This window comes from Hyperolius riggenbachi, chromosome 3 (assembly GCF_040937935.1).
Source record: "Hyperolius riggenbachi isolate aHypRig1 chromosome 3, aHypRig1.pri, whole genome shotgun sequence".
Lineage (NCBI taxonomy): Eukaryota > Metazoa > Chordata > Amphibia > Anura > Hyperoliidae > Hyperolius > Hyperolius riggenbachi.
Window position 1 is genome coordinate 212,559,103 of NC_090648.1, and position 16,348 is coordinate 212,575,450.

A 16,348-nucleotide genomic window follows, 5' to 3' on the forward strand; every position below is an offset into this window, starting at 1 on the left:
TGATCAGATCAGAGAGGGATTGATTTGTTTTCCACGTTGGGTTGCAGTGTATGCATGTATGACTACCTTATCATCAATCACCTTTCCATTGGTTTTGGGGAGTTTATTGATCCAAAAAAGGTGATGGAGGATTTGTGAAAATGTGGGAGGAGCTGCAAGAGGTTGATGGCAGCATAGTACAGTGCTAGCAGTTCAATAGATTAGATTTCTACTGCAATGTAATGGAGATGGTTCGATTAGACAGTGTAGTAGGGAATCTCACTTTCAGATCAGCAAATAACTGATTGTCTGCCATACTGGACTAGTTAGGCACTAGACAATTTTGTGTTCGATAGATAATTTCCGTCATGTCGATATTTTTGATGTTTTTACTGGGCTGTTTCTCAAAAAAAGATAAAATCTATTTCCCGTTTGATCGATTTTTCGATCGTCTTTCCACTGTATTCTCTTATCTTTTCTTATCAATTTCCATTCACTTCTATGAGAAATCGACCAGAAAAACGATAAAAATATTGGATATGACGGAAATCATCAATCGAACCATCTATCTAACACAAAATTGTATGGTGTGTACCTAGCATTAAAGTGAACCTAAAGCCGGGGGAAAAAAATGAGATTAACTCACCTGGGGCTTCCCTCAGCCCCCTGCAGCCGATCGGTGCCCTCGCAGCCCCGCTCTGACGCTCCAGGACCCGCCCGCGAGCACTTCCGGTTTGGCTGTCACCGGCCGACAGGCATGGGAACGCGAGTGATTGTTCGCGTTCCCAGCATGTATATCGGCCTCTATGCTGCTATTGTGGCAAGGAGACCGCAATAGCAGCGTAGGGGGCGATATACAGGCTGGGAACGTGAACAATCACTCGCGTTCCCATGCCTGTCGACCGGTGACGGCCAAACCGGAAGTGCTCGCCGGCGGGTTCTGGAGCGTCAGAGCGGGGCTGCGAGGGCACCGATCGGCTGCAGGGGGCTGAGGGAAGCCCCAGGTGAGTTAATCTCATTTTTTCCCCCCGGCTTTAGGTTCACTTTAAGGAGAATTTGATTCGCTCATTGTGGCAATTAATGTTGCAAAGGAGAGGAGCTAAAAAATAAAAATAACATTGACAAAAATTTAAATATTTCCTGTCCACATTGGGGAAGGGTTAGGGCTTTTGTCCGGGACACTGATAGTAGTAAGTAAGCATGGTCAATGAGATGCTAATTCCAACTTTCATGCAAATTGTATGCTGAGCCAAAATGGGCTTCTCGGGAAGAAGTGCAATCTGGAAATCTTGCATCCAGTCCAGAATTATTAGTTTCTCATGGACCATGCCTAGCAATGACATGACTGTTATTCTAGCACTTGCCTGCAAACACGTTGTGCAGTTAAATTCAGTATGTGTGAGATGACTTTCCTGGCATAATTGTAAAACTGTCATCAGCAAGTTCTGTGATGTAGGTAGCCCAATCATACAAAATAGTTAGGATAAATAGCTGGTTCCCTCACCTCGCGAACAGGCGGCTCCGGCATATTGCGCAAGCACGACCGTACTTTCTCACACACACGGGGAGCTGGGTCACTGTAACATATCTGCCAAGATCTTGTTGGATTTGTTATGGGGGTCTGTGTGTGGCAACAGTGGGGGCCAGGAGGACACGGGAAGCCTCTACAGAGGCTTCCTTCTTCCTAGGTAAGGTGTTTTTTTTTTTTTGTCCCCCATCCGCTTCGGGTACACTTCAAGCATAACTTTTTGCACCACTTGCGTATTAGGCGATCAGATAAGATCGCTCCCTGCAGCTTTCCTCTCTCCCCTGTACTGAGATGCTTTATTAAAGGACAATATTTTTTCAGTTTTTTTTTTATGTGGATATGCTATAATGTTGTACTTTATATTCTCTAGATAAAAAATAAATATATCATCATTGTTTTGTCTTTTGTTTAAACTTTATGGTTAATGTGTATAATAAAAAGTCAAAATGACATACCCAAACTTTAACAATATCCTTGGTGCTGGGGAGTCTATACAAAAGTCATCCAACTCCAGGTACCCGAAATGGCTCAGACTCCTTAGTCTAATACTGGGCTGTTGATTTGGTACAAAAATAATCTGACGCCTCCGTTTATGAAACCACTGACTTTTTTCCAAAATCGGACATTATCTATTCGAGTATAGTGGCCCAAAAGTGGAGGTCTCGACTTATACTTGAGTCACTACCCTTTGAGTAATTTGAGTAATAGTGATTTTAACTTTTGGATTGCCTGGTTAGCATCCTTATTGTTTACCAGATAAAAATAATTGATTTTATGCCCGACAGTTACACTTTAAGGGACAATCGATAAGACGCTAATAATTCTGAGTTGATTCAAATTTTGTGCTGTTTCTATTCAAATGTATGTAGCTACTGTAGGAAATAGACTAATAACATGCAACAGCTGCTGCATTTGATTTGTCAAACTACTTGCATTTGCACAAAATTAAGCCTTACATCACTAATAAGGAATGTTTTTAATTTGTTCTTTCTGTTTGGTTTTAGCCCTCACTTATTCAAACTGGCTTAAATCCTGCACTATCAGGCAGCTCCCAGATGCATACCAAGCAGGGCATGAAACTGGAAGCTGTTATGGAGCAACTACAAAAACAGCAGCAACAAGCAGCTCGTAGCATGGAAGAGCGTGAAAGACAAATAAGAGAAACGCAGCGACTGTATGCCCAACAGCTGGCTTCACAACATGCAATGAAATCTATGCCCGGCTCTGCCATGGCGCCATCTGCTAAAGTCCGCCCGCCCATGGCCCCTCCACAGAGTGCCAGTGATCCTGATGAAGATGAAATGGAGGAGGATGAAAGTGATGAAGGAGACTCGTTTGATGAGGAGGATGTTGATGACGGCAGGGCTGGGCATCCGTCTATGTTGGCACAGAAGTATCTTCAGGCTCAGAGAGACCTGCAAGGAATTGGTGTCCCCAACCCACTAGTGACCCCAAGTCAGCGACATACAGCTGTCAAGGAGGAACCAAAGGATGAAAACTTTAACCCTTCTTCTTCTAAACTTCTCAAACAAAGTGTGCCGGATCATGTTAAGCTGGTAAGATATATTATTCCAGAATTTTAAGACTCCCATCTGTAAATATGAATTACATTTTTAGTTACTTTTCTTTTTCCCATGCCACAAGCCATAAATATTCCCTATATATACCTATTTTATTATAGACTATCTTATAGCTAATACTCTACCCATTGTATTGAAAGGGTTTGTAATACCTCCCTAAACCCCCTTGCATTCTGCCTAAGTAATAAAAACCAAGTGCTTTAAAAGGAATGTCCAAGGAGTTAAATAAAAAAAATCTACTTACCCGGAGCTTCCTTCAGCCCCTGTCAGCCGTTCTGTGTCCTCTCCGCAATTCCCCTTCCCACCGGTGGTCCGGGGTCCCCTCCCGCACAAGATACAGACTTCGGCAAGTTGGCATCTACTGCATCTGCGTAAGAGCCGATCGCGGTGGCGCTGAAGTAATTTCGAGTGTACTGCGCTGGTGCAGAGCTACTGCGCCTGCGCAGTACATTTGAGATGTCAACGCCACTGCAAGCGTCTCTCACAGGTGCAGTAGATGCCGACCTGCAGAGGTCGGCATCTTGCACCGGAGGGGACTCTGGGCCACCGGCGGGAATCGGAGGTGTGGCGAGGGCACAGGACTGAAGGGCCCGGGGTAAGTAGATTTTTTTTTTTTTTTTTTTTTTTTTTTTTTTACTCCTCGGATCTTACCTTTTAAAGGGAACATGAATGTTCACACATGACAGAATCGCATACTTATCTGAGAGAGGGAAGCCTCTGGATCATTCATAGGCTTCCTATGCTGTCCTCTGCAGCTTACCTCGAGTTGATATGGACTGGAACGAAGGACGGGGAAAGCCTCAATCCGATTCGGAGGCTTTTTTCTTTTCAGTACAGACCCTTTTTTCTTTTCAGTACAGGTTCTCTTTAAGTTCAAAATTTTCCAATAAAAGACTCTGGGGGGGGGAGGGGGGTCTTTAGTGGGCTGTCTCGGGTAGGAGTGTGGGATCGCTTAAAGTGGTCTAACACCCAGCATTTCAACTTTGCTTTAAAACAGTGCTGTCCAACTTCATGGGCATGGAGGGCCATTTTTTTTTCAGACCCCATGGTGGAGGGCCGAAGGTTCTTGCTAGAGCCGCAGAATTTCTGCTTAAAAAAAAATCTGGCATAATAGTTTGTAAGCTGTAAGCAATCTTTTAAAGCAAAGTTGTAATGCTGGGTGTTAAACCGCTTTAACAGAGCAGAAGCAATCTACATGGTTATGGTCTGAATAAGTTTGCAAAGTTTCATTAACCTCCCCGGCGTTCTATTGAGATCGCCAGGGAGGCTGCGGGAGGTTTTTTTTTCAATTAAAAAAAAACTATTTCATGCAGCCAACTGAAAGTTGGCTGCATGAAAGCCCACTAGAGGGCGCTCCGGAGGCGTTCTTCCGATCGCCTCCGGCGCCCAGAACAAACAAGGAAGGCCGCAATGAGCAGCCTTCCTTGTTTGGCTTTCCTCGTCGCCATGGCGACGAGCGGAGTGACGTCATGGACGTCAGCCGACGTCCTGACGTCAGCCGCCTCCGATCCAGCCCTTAGCGCTGGCCGGAACTGATTGGTCCGGCTGCGCAGGGCTCGGGCGGCTGGGGGGACCCTCTTTCGCCGCTGCTCGCGGCGGATCGCCGCAGAGCGGCGGCGATCAGGCAGCACACGCGGCTGGCAAAGTGCCGGCTGCGTGTGCTGCTTTTTATTTGAAGCAAATCGGCCCAGCAGGGCCTGAGCGGCAGCCTCCGGCGGTGATTGACGAGCTGAGCTCGTCCATACCGCTCAGGAGGTTAATGTACTACTAAAACTGTGGGAGGAGAAGGGTATTGAAATATGCAGATTTTTTTATTGGCAGTTACTAGCTCCTCCCACTTTTGGGTATTCTTCAGCTCCCCTATTTTTGGGGCAATATTGCTTCAAGACTGTATGAGTGGCAACAATTTGAACATTTTCCTTGTCAAAATCATTGGTGAAAAAGGGGCATGGAGGATGGGATCACTTAACCCTCCTGGTGGTAAGCCCGAGCTGAGCTCGGGCTATGCCGCCGGAAGGCACCGCTCAGGCCCCGCTGGGCCGATTTGCATAATTTTTTTTGCTACACGCAGCTAGCACTTTGCTAGCTGCGTGTGCAATCCGATCGCCGCTGCTATCCGTCGCGCTGCAGCCCCCCCCCCCCCGGCCAGGCAGCGCTGTGAGGTGTATCGGAGTCCCCTTTGACGCCATGGCGACGGGGGAAGCCCTCCAGGAGATCCCGTTTTTTGTTTTTGTTTTTTTACTCTAATTCCCTATAAACTAAACAAGCCTCACCCACAGCTTCTCCAGTGCCTTGGCATTTTGAGACAGATGTAGCAAGAGCTTATGAAAGCTCAGTCTGGGCAAGAGGTGGAGGTGTTACTAGCCAGAGATTTCAGGCAGATGGGAGAAGGGAGGAGAAGAGGGAAGTGAAGTTTTCACGGGCTGAGGGCTAGAGATGCACAGCAGCTTGCCTGTGTGTCATGTGACAAATGTTCAATGGCCCTCTCATTGTATCACAGGAATAAATAATCATATACTGTTGAAGCTGTTTGCAGCTAAATTTGCTATGTAGACTATGTAAACTTTAGATGAGATATATATATATAACTTGTTATAGTTAGTTTTTCACCTCGGATCCGCTTTAAACACAAGCAAGTTACTTCACTATAGGATGAAGGAGCGTGGAAAGTTTGATGCTTGTACCACTAAAACTATAGGAAAATCGAAAGGACTTCAGACAATTTCTTAGTTGGACTAGTACTAGATGTAGCTATGTTTATCTCATGTCACTAGTCACTTCAGGTGTGATTTAAGGAGGCTGTGGCTGTGTTACAAAGCTATAAATACTGTGGAAATAACCAAGTTCAGCATTGTTATGTTTCCCAAACAACCCAGCACCATATGATAGTCTGGGTGGAAGTGAATGGGTGTATGCAAGTAAGACTCTGGTTCAGGCCTTTCCTGGTATTCAAGACTTGAAATGGATGGTTTGTGACTTCCTAATCACATCTGATGCACTTCCTGCTTATGTGCAACTAAGTGAGGTCATCTTCTATAGACTTCAGCATGTGTGTAAGCTGTTGAGTTGCCAGGAGCCATTGGGAACCCTAAACCACCAATTTGAAGTGCCTGAAATACATGTAAAAGCTGCTGCACATACCTTGTCTTAAATGATTGATTTAAAGCAGATTTGGTTATTTTGATTGACTGTGCCTGAAATGATTTTCTGCCTTACAATTGATCAATGCTTGTCCAGTGTTGAGCAGCTGGTTGTGTTTTGAAGTATTGAACAGTAGCAATTGGAAAGCTAAATTGATGGGTGGCAAGTTAAGCCAACAAGTGCATTGTACCCATACATGAATAGATTTGTGGTAGATCAGATACATATATATTCGACATACTGTTGATCTTTTATTCCACTTTTCACCTTTAGATGGTACATATCTAAATGCTCATTTACTTAGATTTTACAGTAACCATTAGTCCTACCCTTTGCATGTAGTAGAATAAAACTGTAAAAAGTGTTTAAATGGCTCCTTAGCCCAACATGAAACAGTTTAACTACTATACCAACTTATACACCTCTGATCTGACCTACAGTAGAGATCAACTATTTCTTTGATGCTGTGTCCCTCCCAGTGATATCTGCTGATGACAGCAATTTCCATGAGGCAGATATCACCGTGGGAAAGATGCGAGGAGTCCTTTAAGAGTTTACCAAATCTCAAGTCGCCAGGTACCTGCTGAAGATTATAAGCAACACGCTTAAATTCTATCCCTCTGCATATTGACGACGTATAAACATGCCCTGGAACATAATGAGCTTTCCCCTTCCATGCAAGAGGCCTTTATCATGGTATAAAAGCAGTAGGATTAGCCATACTATGCCAGGAAAAAAACACCTATATAAGTAGATAAATACTTGATCTACTTATATTATGTATTGTACTGTCCACATTTTGATTTCAGTGAATTTTATATAGTAAATTAAGATAATTCTGTTCCTGGTGGGAACCATGTCTTTTGCCCTCAGGCTAAATCCTGATGTAATTTCCTCCCTTTACTTTTTTTTTTTTTTTCTTTTCTCTTCTCTGCTCCAATCGCTGAGTCACCTCAGCCTTGCTTGTAAACCAGTGAGCAGGGGATCATGTTTCGGATAAAAAGCTAGCCAGGGAAATAAATGGAAGAGGAGGAATATATTATAGATAAAAAAAAAACCCAGCATGCAACTGTTTGGCACGGACAACTAAAGGGCCAGTACTCCTTAACCTGAGCTGAGCACGGGGTAAGCCGCCGCAGAGGATTTCTCAGCCCCTGGTGTGCCGATTTGCACACTTTTTTTTGCTTTGTTACACGCAGCTAGCACTTTGCTAGCTGCATGTGCAAGCCGATCGCCACTACCCTCCGCGTTAGAGGACTCCCCCAGACCCCTTGCGCAGCCTGGCCAATCCCTGCCAGGCTGCGCTAAGAGGTGGATCGGGACTCCCCCAGATGCCGTGACGTGGATGACGTCATTCCGATCGTTCCCATGGCGACGGGGGAAGCCAAACAAGAAATCCCGTTCTGAACGGGATTTCCTGATTGCTCTGATCGCCGGAGGCAATCGGAAGGGGTGGTGGGATGCCACTGCACAGCGGCTATCATGTAGCTAGCACTAGGCTAGCTACGTGATTTTAAAGAAAATTTTTTTTTTTAAAGTGCTGCACCGCCGCCCTGGCGGTTTTAATAGACCGCCAGGGATGTTAATGGAAACATCTAAATACAAAAGAATCCGCTTACCTGGGTCTTCCTCCAGCACGTGGCAGCCGTCCTGTGCCCTCGCCGCAGCTCCGGAGGCTCACGGTCTTCTCTGTTGCAGAACGTGACCTCGCCAGGTTGGGTTCTGGGTCGTAGAAGACGCCGCCCCGGAACCCGAGAAGACCGGGAGCTGCGGCGAGGAAGACCCAGGTAAGTGGATCCCTTTTTTTGTTTGTTTGGACCATTTAGTTTAAGTATGTGTTAACTCCAAATCATAACAGTAGAAAAAGTTTTGAATGCTGGATTAATATCTTTATCACTTAAGACACTCAGACCAGTTGCTGTTTAAATTTGATTTTTATGGTGACAATACCACTTTTAAATAAAAAAAAAAAAAGGTAAAGATCCCACTCTCTGTAGGTCCTACTGTCTGATCTTCCTTCTCAGTCAGGACTAAATTTCAGGGAGCCGATTTATTTTCTACTAGACTCAACTCTGTTATCACAAAGATTATTCACCCGATCAATAGTGGTTTATCTCAGGGAAAGGTATGGATATTAAATTGCCATGCCTTATGACTAACCCATCTATTGATAATGGACAAATGGGGTACAGAGTGATTGCGTCATTGGATGCTGAAAAGACCTTTGATGTGGTAGGCTGGGAATTTTTATGGGAACCACTGCTATGCTTTGGGGGAAAAGTTTGTTGGCTGGCTCAGAACCATGTACACCACGCCAAAAGCCAGGGTCCGTACGGGTTTAAAAACTCTCCCATGTTCCTCCTGGGTAGAGGGTCCCGGCAAGGATGCCCTCTTTTGCCTACGTTGTCCGCGACAGCAATAGAACCCTTGGCCACACTTCTCCGGGCATTCACACAAGTCATGGGACTTAAAAGGGGCTATCCTGCATAAAGTGGTTTTTTTCTATTTTTTATTTTATTGTTTTTATAATATAACGCACGCACACACACACGCACTCACGTTGTATCTCCCTGACTCGGGACCCTCTCTCACAGCAACACTTAACAGATTCGACCACCGAATTCCACCCCTTTGCAGTCAGTTACAGAATGCACTTATTTGGGGATTACGGTCACCAGGAACATAGCTGACTATGGCACGCTTAACATTGTAACGTTGGCCTCATATTGCTTACGTTGAAGCACAAATGTCGGGCCCTGCAGACTCTACCGTTACGGCTGATTAGTTGAGCCAGCGCAGTCAAAATGAACATGCTTCCAAAGTTCCTGTACTATTTTAGAAACTGTACTACAGTCATACCAGTAAGTTATTTTAAAGAGATCAACAAAACGGTCTCCTCCTTCCTATAATACCCCAAGAACCCTAGAATCGTACTAGCCACGCTACAGCTGGGTCAGACTGAAGGTGGACTAGACTTACTCAACTTTGAGCTGTATTTGTGGGCTGCTGCCCTTGTGTCGGTCAGGTGGTAGTTTGAACAATCTCCATATCCTGCAGTGCTAGAGGTCAAAATTATGGGGTCCCACACATCACTATCTAGCTTACCATATAAGGGTTGCCACCACATTCCTCGGGCTACGCCCAATAAGCCCGCATTACTGGCCAGTCCCAATGACCTCTTGGCACACAGCTTATTATACCATACAAGTTTAGCTTCCTGGAGGCTGTATTTATCCAGCCATTGGAAGAGGAAACTACAGCTTGGATACATCCCTGTATGCTTAAGAGGTACAAATGTGCACACAGCTTTTAACTTAATAGCCCACACCATTAGGTGAGTCCTGTCCATGTGGTCTACAGCCAGCTTTGTACCACATCTTTTTGTCTTCCTTTTATCTACAGAGCCTGAAAAGCAGCTCCAGTCGTACCAGATCATCAGATCACTCAACATAAGTTATTTCTGCCTCTGGATTGTATGCAAATACAGTGATGTCAGCAAGAGATTAACTGGAACATTTTATTGCTTGCACCTTGCAGTCTTTGCTCACAGCAGAGCAGTAAATCACTCTGTGCATCAGCAATGGAATGATGTTGCACACTGTGTTAGTTGCATGCATGTGGTAGTGTTGCTTGTGAGGAATTGTGCTTTGATATGGCAGTCTTGCTTTCCTGTCATACGGAAAGATTTTTCTTCTAAACAATGCTACATTAATGACGCAATCGTTTTCCCACCGGTTGAAATGATGCTGAGGTTTTCAGCACCATTTTGAGTTTACAGAAGTGTTCTGTTGTGAAATGCTCTCGTGTGATGTGTGGTTGTTGCTAATCCCTTACATTTAAACACATCTGTGGCACAGAGTTATTTATGCAATGCTTCATAAAGCACATTTTAGCTAATATCACTTGCAAAGGGGCTCACAATTGGTGTCTGCCACATACTAAAAGCTTTCTTGGCAATTGGCCCTGTAGGTAGTATGGATTACCGATTGCCACATTAACTTATAATTTGGGGGGGGGGGGGGATTCTATGTATTACAAAGAAATGCAGAACTTGTGGAGGAGAGGAGAAAGTTTATACTGCCAGAGAGGAGGAGCAGCAGCACAACTTCATTTTCTTCTACTGCGACAACTTAAAGTGTACCTGTAGGGAATAATAGTGCCATAAATGAGTATTCTACTCTATAGAAGGAAGCCTCCATATGTATATGGCCAGCTTAAGGCCTGGCACACACTTCAAGTGTTTGCCTATCGGCAAAGCGCTGCAATAGTGGAACCATATGGGGGTTCTTCCACTTGCTGCATTGCAATCGCAGGTTGCTGCATGCAGCATTTTGGGAGTAATCCCCGAAGCTACAGAGCCAAATCGTAATTGCTCTGGAAATCACAGTCAAAATCAGACTTCCTTTTTCAATCTGTCACAAAAAGCCCTGTCAGTGGGTCCGAGTGATTCACAATCTGGTCACACCTACCATGTGTTCAAATAGGGTGTGATGTAATACTTGTTCCTTTCTGACCCTCCTCCCTGGGAAAGTTGTTTTTGGATGGGGATGGCAAGTGATTCCTTTTAATGGGATCTTGTCTTCCTCTGAAGGGGACCTTGACTAAAAGATATAAATGCATAGCTTAATTTTATTAAGGGTGTTCTGCTTGCTAAAGATAAACTGGCCTTTAAAGCTCCAGCGCCTTCTATAAGAAGAGTGATAGTAAATTAACCTTTCTTCAGACAAGGTTAATTTAAGAACAGTTTATAGAGAATTACAAGGGTGTTGACATTTTACTAGCATAGGGAAATGCAGCTGGTTGGCAAACAGCTTTGAGTATTTTTTTCTATCACGCATACCTTACTGGCTGATCAATTTGCTTTGCAAACCGGAATTTGTCTGGTGCATTTAAACAATTCTCCTGAACACAAGGCTGTTGCTTTAGGGCTATTGGTTCCTCTCCTTGCAAGTTAACCTGAAGATAGCTCAGGCGCTCCTTACAAAGGGGGGTATAAAGTCAATCAATGTTTTTAATGCATGGCAAATACAAAATTGAAATAGACATTGCAACCATTAAATTGAATCTGCTGATAAAATGTGTGATATACAGAGCAGTATGTGTTAGTGGCAAAAGCTTGCTGCCCTTCCCTTTTTTTTTTTTTTTTTTTTTTTTTTTTTTTTTAAACATTTTATTGGGTTTTCGCTTTTAACACTTCTCCCTTAGGAGTCCAAATGCATATAAGAAAGGCAATACATGTATCCTAAGATATCACACATATTCCTGATGAAAAAGGGCACTCCCAGACAGAGGTCAAACAAAAACCCTGGTTTTTTTTTTCCCCTTACCCCTCCTCCCACCCACTTCCCTCCCTTTGTCACTGTCTCTATCATAGGATGCTGTAATCATATAAATAAGTCTGTACAGGAAAGCAACATAAAACATAGCTTACAGTTGTTTGATTAATTAATTTTGATTTGCATTTCTAATTTTACAGGTAGTCATACATGTTTCTGCCCTTCCCTTCTTTACATAAAATATAGAGGGCTGCAGAAAAGTTGGATGCCACTACAGTCACATGCAAGTAATTGCTATATACTTACCTCTTGAGGGAGAAGCTTCTGGATCCAAATGAGGCTTCGCCAATTCTCCTGTCAGCACCCATCCAGCGCTGGGACCCCTGGACAGAAGTAGATGGCAATATTTACCTTTGAGATCCAGCGCAGTACCAGTTTCCCCCTCAAGCTCTAGCTGAAATAGCCAAGCCCAATCGGGTCCACTCTACTCCGCAGACGCCTGTGCAGTAGAGCGGACCCATTTGAGCTCGGCTTCTTCTGCCAGAGCCTGAGAGGGAAAGGTACAGGCACACATCCTCCGACAAGCTTGTCGGCTATTCGGCTGGTACCTGGATCAGAGCTGCACAGGATGACGGGGAAGCCTCATTAGGATCCAGAGGCTTCCCCCCCCCCCCCCCCTTCCTGAAGTAAGTAATCCATAGGGGCACTTTTTTTCCTTACAGGAGCTCTTTAACGGTTGTCGGCCAATTCATCTTTCCTTGTTTGTCTCTGGTGAGGGCAGTAGAGCGTTTGTACAAGTTTTAGATCTTTTTAAGAATTTAGTCTGTTTGCTGAATGACTTACATTATTCTCCAGCCTTAGTAAATCAACCTCACTGTTTAGCTCGCTCACTTGCTGATATTCTCCAACCGGTCACCATGGTTTTGTAGGACTAGGGTTCTTACAGGTGATTTATAGTTAAGATTTGGATACGTGAATAAATGTTAAAAACATACAGCTGCCATGCAGAGAACATATTTTGATATGTCTGTCACTAAATTACTACTAGTGTTTGCGTTTTACACCAGTCACCTTATGATTTGGAGTTTAAATCTATTATCAACCCGAGTACTTGTTAGCTTTGATGTCTGGTATTCTGTAGAATGAAGAGTTAAATCTTATGTCTCCTTTTACATGCAGCCACATGTAGAGTATGCAACCCCTATACTCATTATACGGATTGAAAGACCAGTTAAGCCTGACCAACTGGCCACCAAAGCACATAGTTTCTTCATAGTTCAATAGAATCTTGTTTTGCTTCTTGTTTTTGAATTAAGCAATCTGGCCTCCTGGAAAGCTGGAGCAAAGATGTGTGTTTGTAAGAAGGTGAATACACAGTTTGTATAATTTCAATTTGTGTATGAAAATATATTCACCAAAATTATTTTAGTGAATACATTCGTTTGATAGTTTGGTGTAGGGGATCCTTCTGGAAACCTTTTGTTTTAGAGAGCTGATTCTCAATATTAGTAGAACATATATCCAGTAACGAATATATATTTGCCAAGTACCCTATTTTGTGGGTAACATCAGTTGCCACTTGCAATTCAAATCAAACATTGATCAAGCTTTGCACATTAACATTTAACAAAATCCTAACTTTTTTTTTTTAGTATAACCATTAATTTCACTAATTTCAGGCTGAAGGCAGGATTGTGTTACATGCTGGGACAACTACTACATAGGCACCCAGAATCGTAAATGGAAACACAATTGCAGCGTAATTGCATGCATTTACCGTTTTTCTTCTGTTTTTTTTCATGCGTTTGCGTTTTTAAAGATAGTTGTAGCCTGAGTTTTAATGCAGCAATCAGTTTACTGAAATGTTTAAACAATGGTGGAGGAGTAGCTAGGTACTATTGTCATTTCTATTAACCACTTCCCCTCCCTCGGGATGAGTGTTCTCCCCAGGCACTTTTAGACAGGTGCTCCACCTGGCTGATTTGGGTGACCACCCGACTGTCATCGGCTTGCCTCTTAATCCTCCTACTAAGCTGAGTGCTCCACCCAGCTACTTTTTTTTTTATGCCACACGGATGGAAAACAAATCTCGGGAGAACACTGCTGCTTGCGAATTAATGCTACATCCAGAAAAGTTATGCGTGAGGACATCTTGTGGGCAAATAGTAAAATTCCATCTACAACCTTTTTTTTTTTTTTTTTTTTTTAATTGTGTGAATTTAAATGTAAAAAAAAAAGGACCTTTCATGGAAAAAAAAGACGAACTTTTTTAATATGTATGTCAAAAAGGTATATTACTTTTAATTTTTAAATTATGGGCTTGTAATTAGTGATGGACGCAAAACTAAAAAAAACACACCTTTATTTCCAAATGAAATATTGGCGCCATACATTGTACTAGGAGAAAAATGTTAAATGTTTCAGTAACCAGGACAAATGGGCAAATAAAATGTGTGGGTTTTAATTACGGTAGCATGTATTATTTTAAAACCTATAATGGCCGAAAACTGGGCAGCAATTTTTCTCTAATTGGCATCCGGGACAACACGAGATCCGGTCCCGCCCAGGATCTGGGGAAACCTAACCCCAAGAAGATTAAAAGCCCCCGCCCTCCCTCCAACCTCAGTTAATCTGTGTTTCCGCGTCGGAAACACCTAAGAAGAAAGCTCCCGAGTTTTGTTATTTTTGCACTCACCATTCGGTGAGTGAGTCCTTCAGGAGGTAGCGTGGCTTTTGCGGAGCAGGAGGTGACGCGGGCTACTGTCCTCCGGTGTCGGTGTATGCGGCCTAGGTGTCTGGTGTTTCTGGCCGGCATTACGCTTGTCCCCCCGTCAGACGCCGGCTCTGCAAGAGGCATCCGCGCTCTGGCCGGCGCCCGGAAGTGACGTCAGTGGAGGGCGGCCGGAAGTGGGGCGGACCTAGGAGGGCCAGGAAGGAAAAGAGCGTGCTCCTGGTGTCTCCATTGCGCTAACCAAACCTCCCGCACTATACAGTGGTATTGCGGGGGAGAGAGAGGATGTCACAGCCGAAGGGTGAGCAGCCACAGCAGCGGGAGGCAGAGGCTGTAGGCACACCTTCCAAATCCTCTGGGCAAGCGCAGCCATCGGGTACAAGTCTGGTAAGCCCTCCAGTGGAGGATGGACTTTGTGGTTTTTTCTATGCTGTGTACCGATGGTTTATGGAGTCTGTTGTCTTTTCTTCTGTTTTTTAGACAAAGATTGATCCTAAGACAGCTGGTCAAGTTAAAAATTATAAACGATGTGGCTTGTGTAATAGCAAGATAGCTTTGGAGGCCCCAAGGAATTTATGTCAGGGGTGTACCGATGCTATTGTAGCCTCACATTCATCTGATATATTGAAGGGGGTAATGGAGGTTGTTAATAAGAACATGCAGGAAACTTTGGATAAATTTAAAGAGTCTTTTATCCCACAAGCTTCTGAGCACCTCCCAGGCCCTTCTTCAGGCCTTTTATCCCAATCTTCCGCCCTATCTGATATCTTTGGAATTGGAGAGGAGGGAGAGGAGGAGGGGGAAGAAGAAGAGGAGGAGGAGGGGGTTGCCGTCTCTCAGGATGAGGGTGAACAGCCCCATTCAGAGGGTTCGGATAGAGAGGAAAAAGTTAACACACCAAGATTCCTTTTTACTCCAGATGAATCTTCTGAGTTGCTCAAAGCAGTGTATACTACGGAACAAATTAAGGAACCCGTACCTGAATTAACTCCTCAGGATCAGGTCTATTCGGGTTTAGGTCAATCCAAGGGGAGAGTTTTTCCTTTTCATAAAACCCTTCAGGATATTATTACTTCTCAATGGCAAAATCCTGAAAGACCTCTATTCATACCTAAGTCAGCAAAAAGGAAGTATCCCTTTGACCAATCAGAGATTGATAAGTGGACAATTGCCCTAAATTGGATGCATCTTTGTCAAAATACTCTAAAGACTCAGATTTATCCTTTGAAGACACTGGTGTTCTAAAGGATGTAATGGACAAAAAGGTTGATGCTCTCCTTAAAAAAGCTTGGGAATCAGCAGCCTTCGGATTCGTCCCAGGTGTTTCAGCCACATGTATCGCACGTAACCTTAGAATTTGGATGGATAATTTATTCGAACAAATCTCTAAGGGGGTTCCACTCAAAGACTATTCTGCCTCTCTGCCAGTTGTACTGAGGGCAGTCGCCTTTTTAGCGGATGCAGTTACAGAACTTATTCGCATCTCTGCGCGTACTACAGCCCTTGTAAATTCAGCGCGTAGAGCAGTGTGGCTGAAAACCTGGGAGGGAGATCAAACATCAAGGAATAGGTTATGCTCAATTCCGTTTGAAGGTAATCTTTTGTTTGGCTCAGGCCTTGACGATGTTTTATCTCGCTCTGCTGAGAAAGGCAAACAGTTCCCCAACAAAAAGAGAAGTTCTAGAGGCAAAAGACCCTTTGTCCCTATTAAACAATCTCCCGAACAATCTAAGAAAAAGAACGTGCAGAGAAAATGGTCCTTTCCTAAAGGAAGAGGTAGGGGAGGGTTCACACTCGGTAGGACTGAACCCTCCAAGCCCACTAAATGACTTACCGGTGGGAGGAAGGCTGAGATTTTTTCTTTCAGAATGGGAGAAGTTAAATCCCGACCCCTTTGTGTTATTAATTATAAAGCGCGGTTACCGGCTTCAATTTTCAGTTCAGCCTCCTCCCAGAAGGTTCGTGAATCCCCTTCCAAAAGACCCAGAAAGTGCCAGGGGCCTACAAGTGGAGATCCAAAAACTTTTAGCCAAAAGAGTAATTTTGCCGGTGCCCCCGGAAGAGGTATTCCAGGGGTATTATTCCCATGTATTTCTGGTGAAGAAAGCAAACG

The 16,348-nt window shown here is 44.0% G+C and overlaps 1 protein-coding gene across 2 annotated transcripts in view; it reads left to right on the forward strand.

The window, feature by feature from the left end:
• Positions 1–16,348, forward strand: part of ARID3B (AT-rich interaction domain 3B) — a 100,768-nt gene that overhangs the window by 10,799 nt on the left and 73,621 nt on the right. For both annotated transcript variants that reach the window (XM_068275668.1, XM_068275669.1), the window contains exon 2: positions 2,512–3,063. In XM_068275668.1, the coding sequence (XP_068131769.1) occupies positions 2,512–3,063 (552 nt within the window). The remainder of the gene's footprint in view (positions 1–2,511; positions 3,064–16,348) is intronic.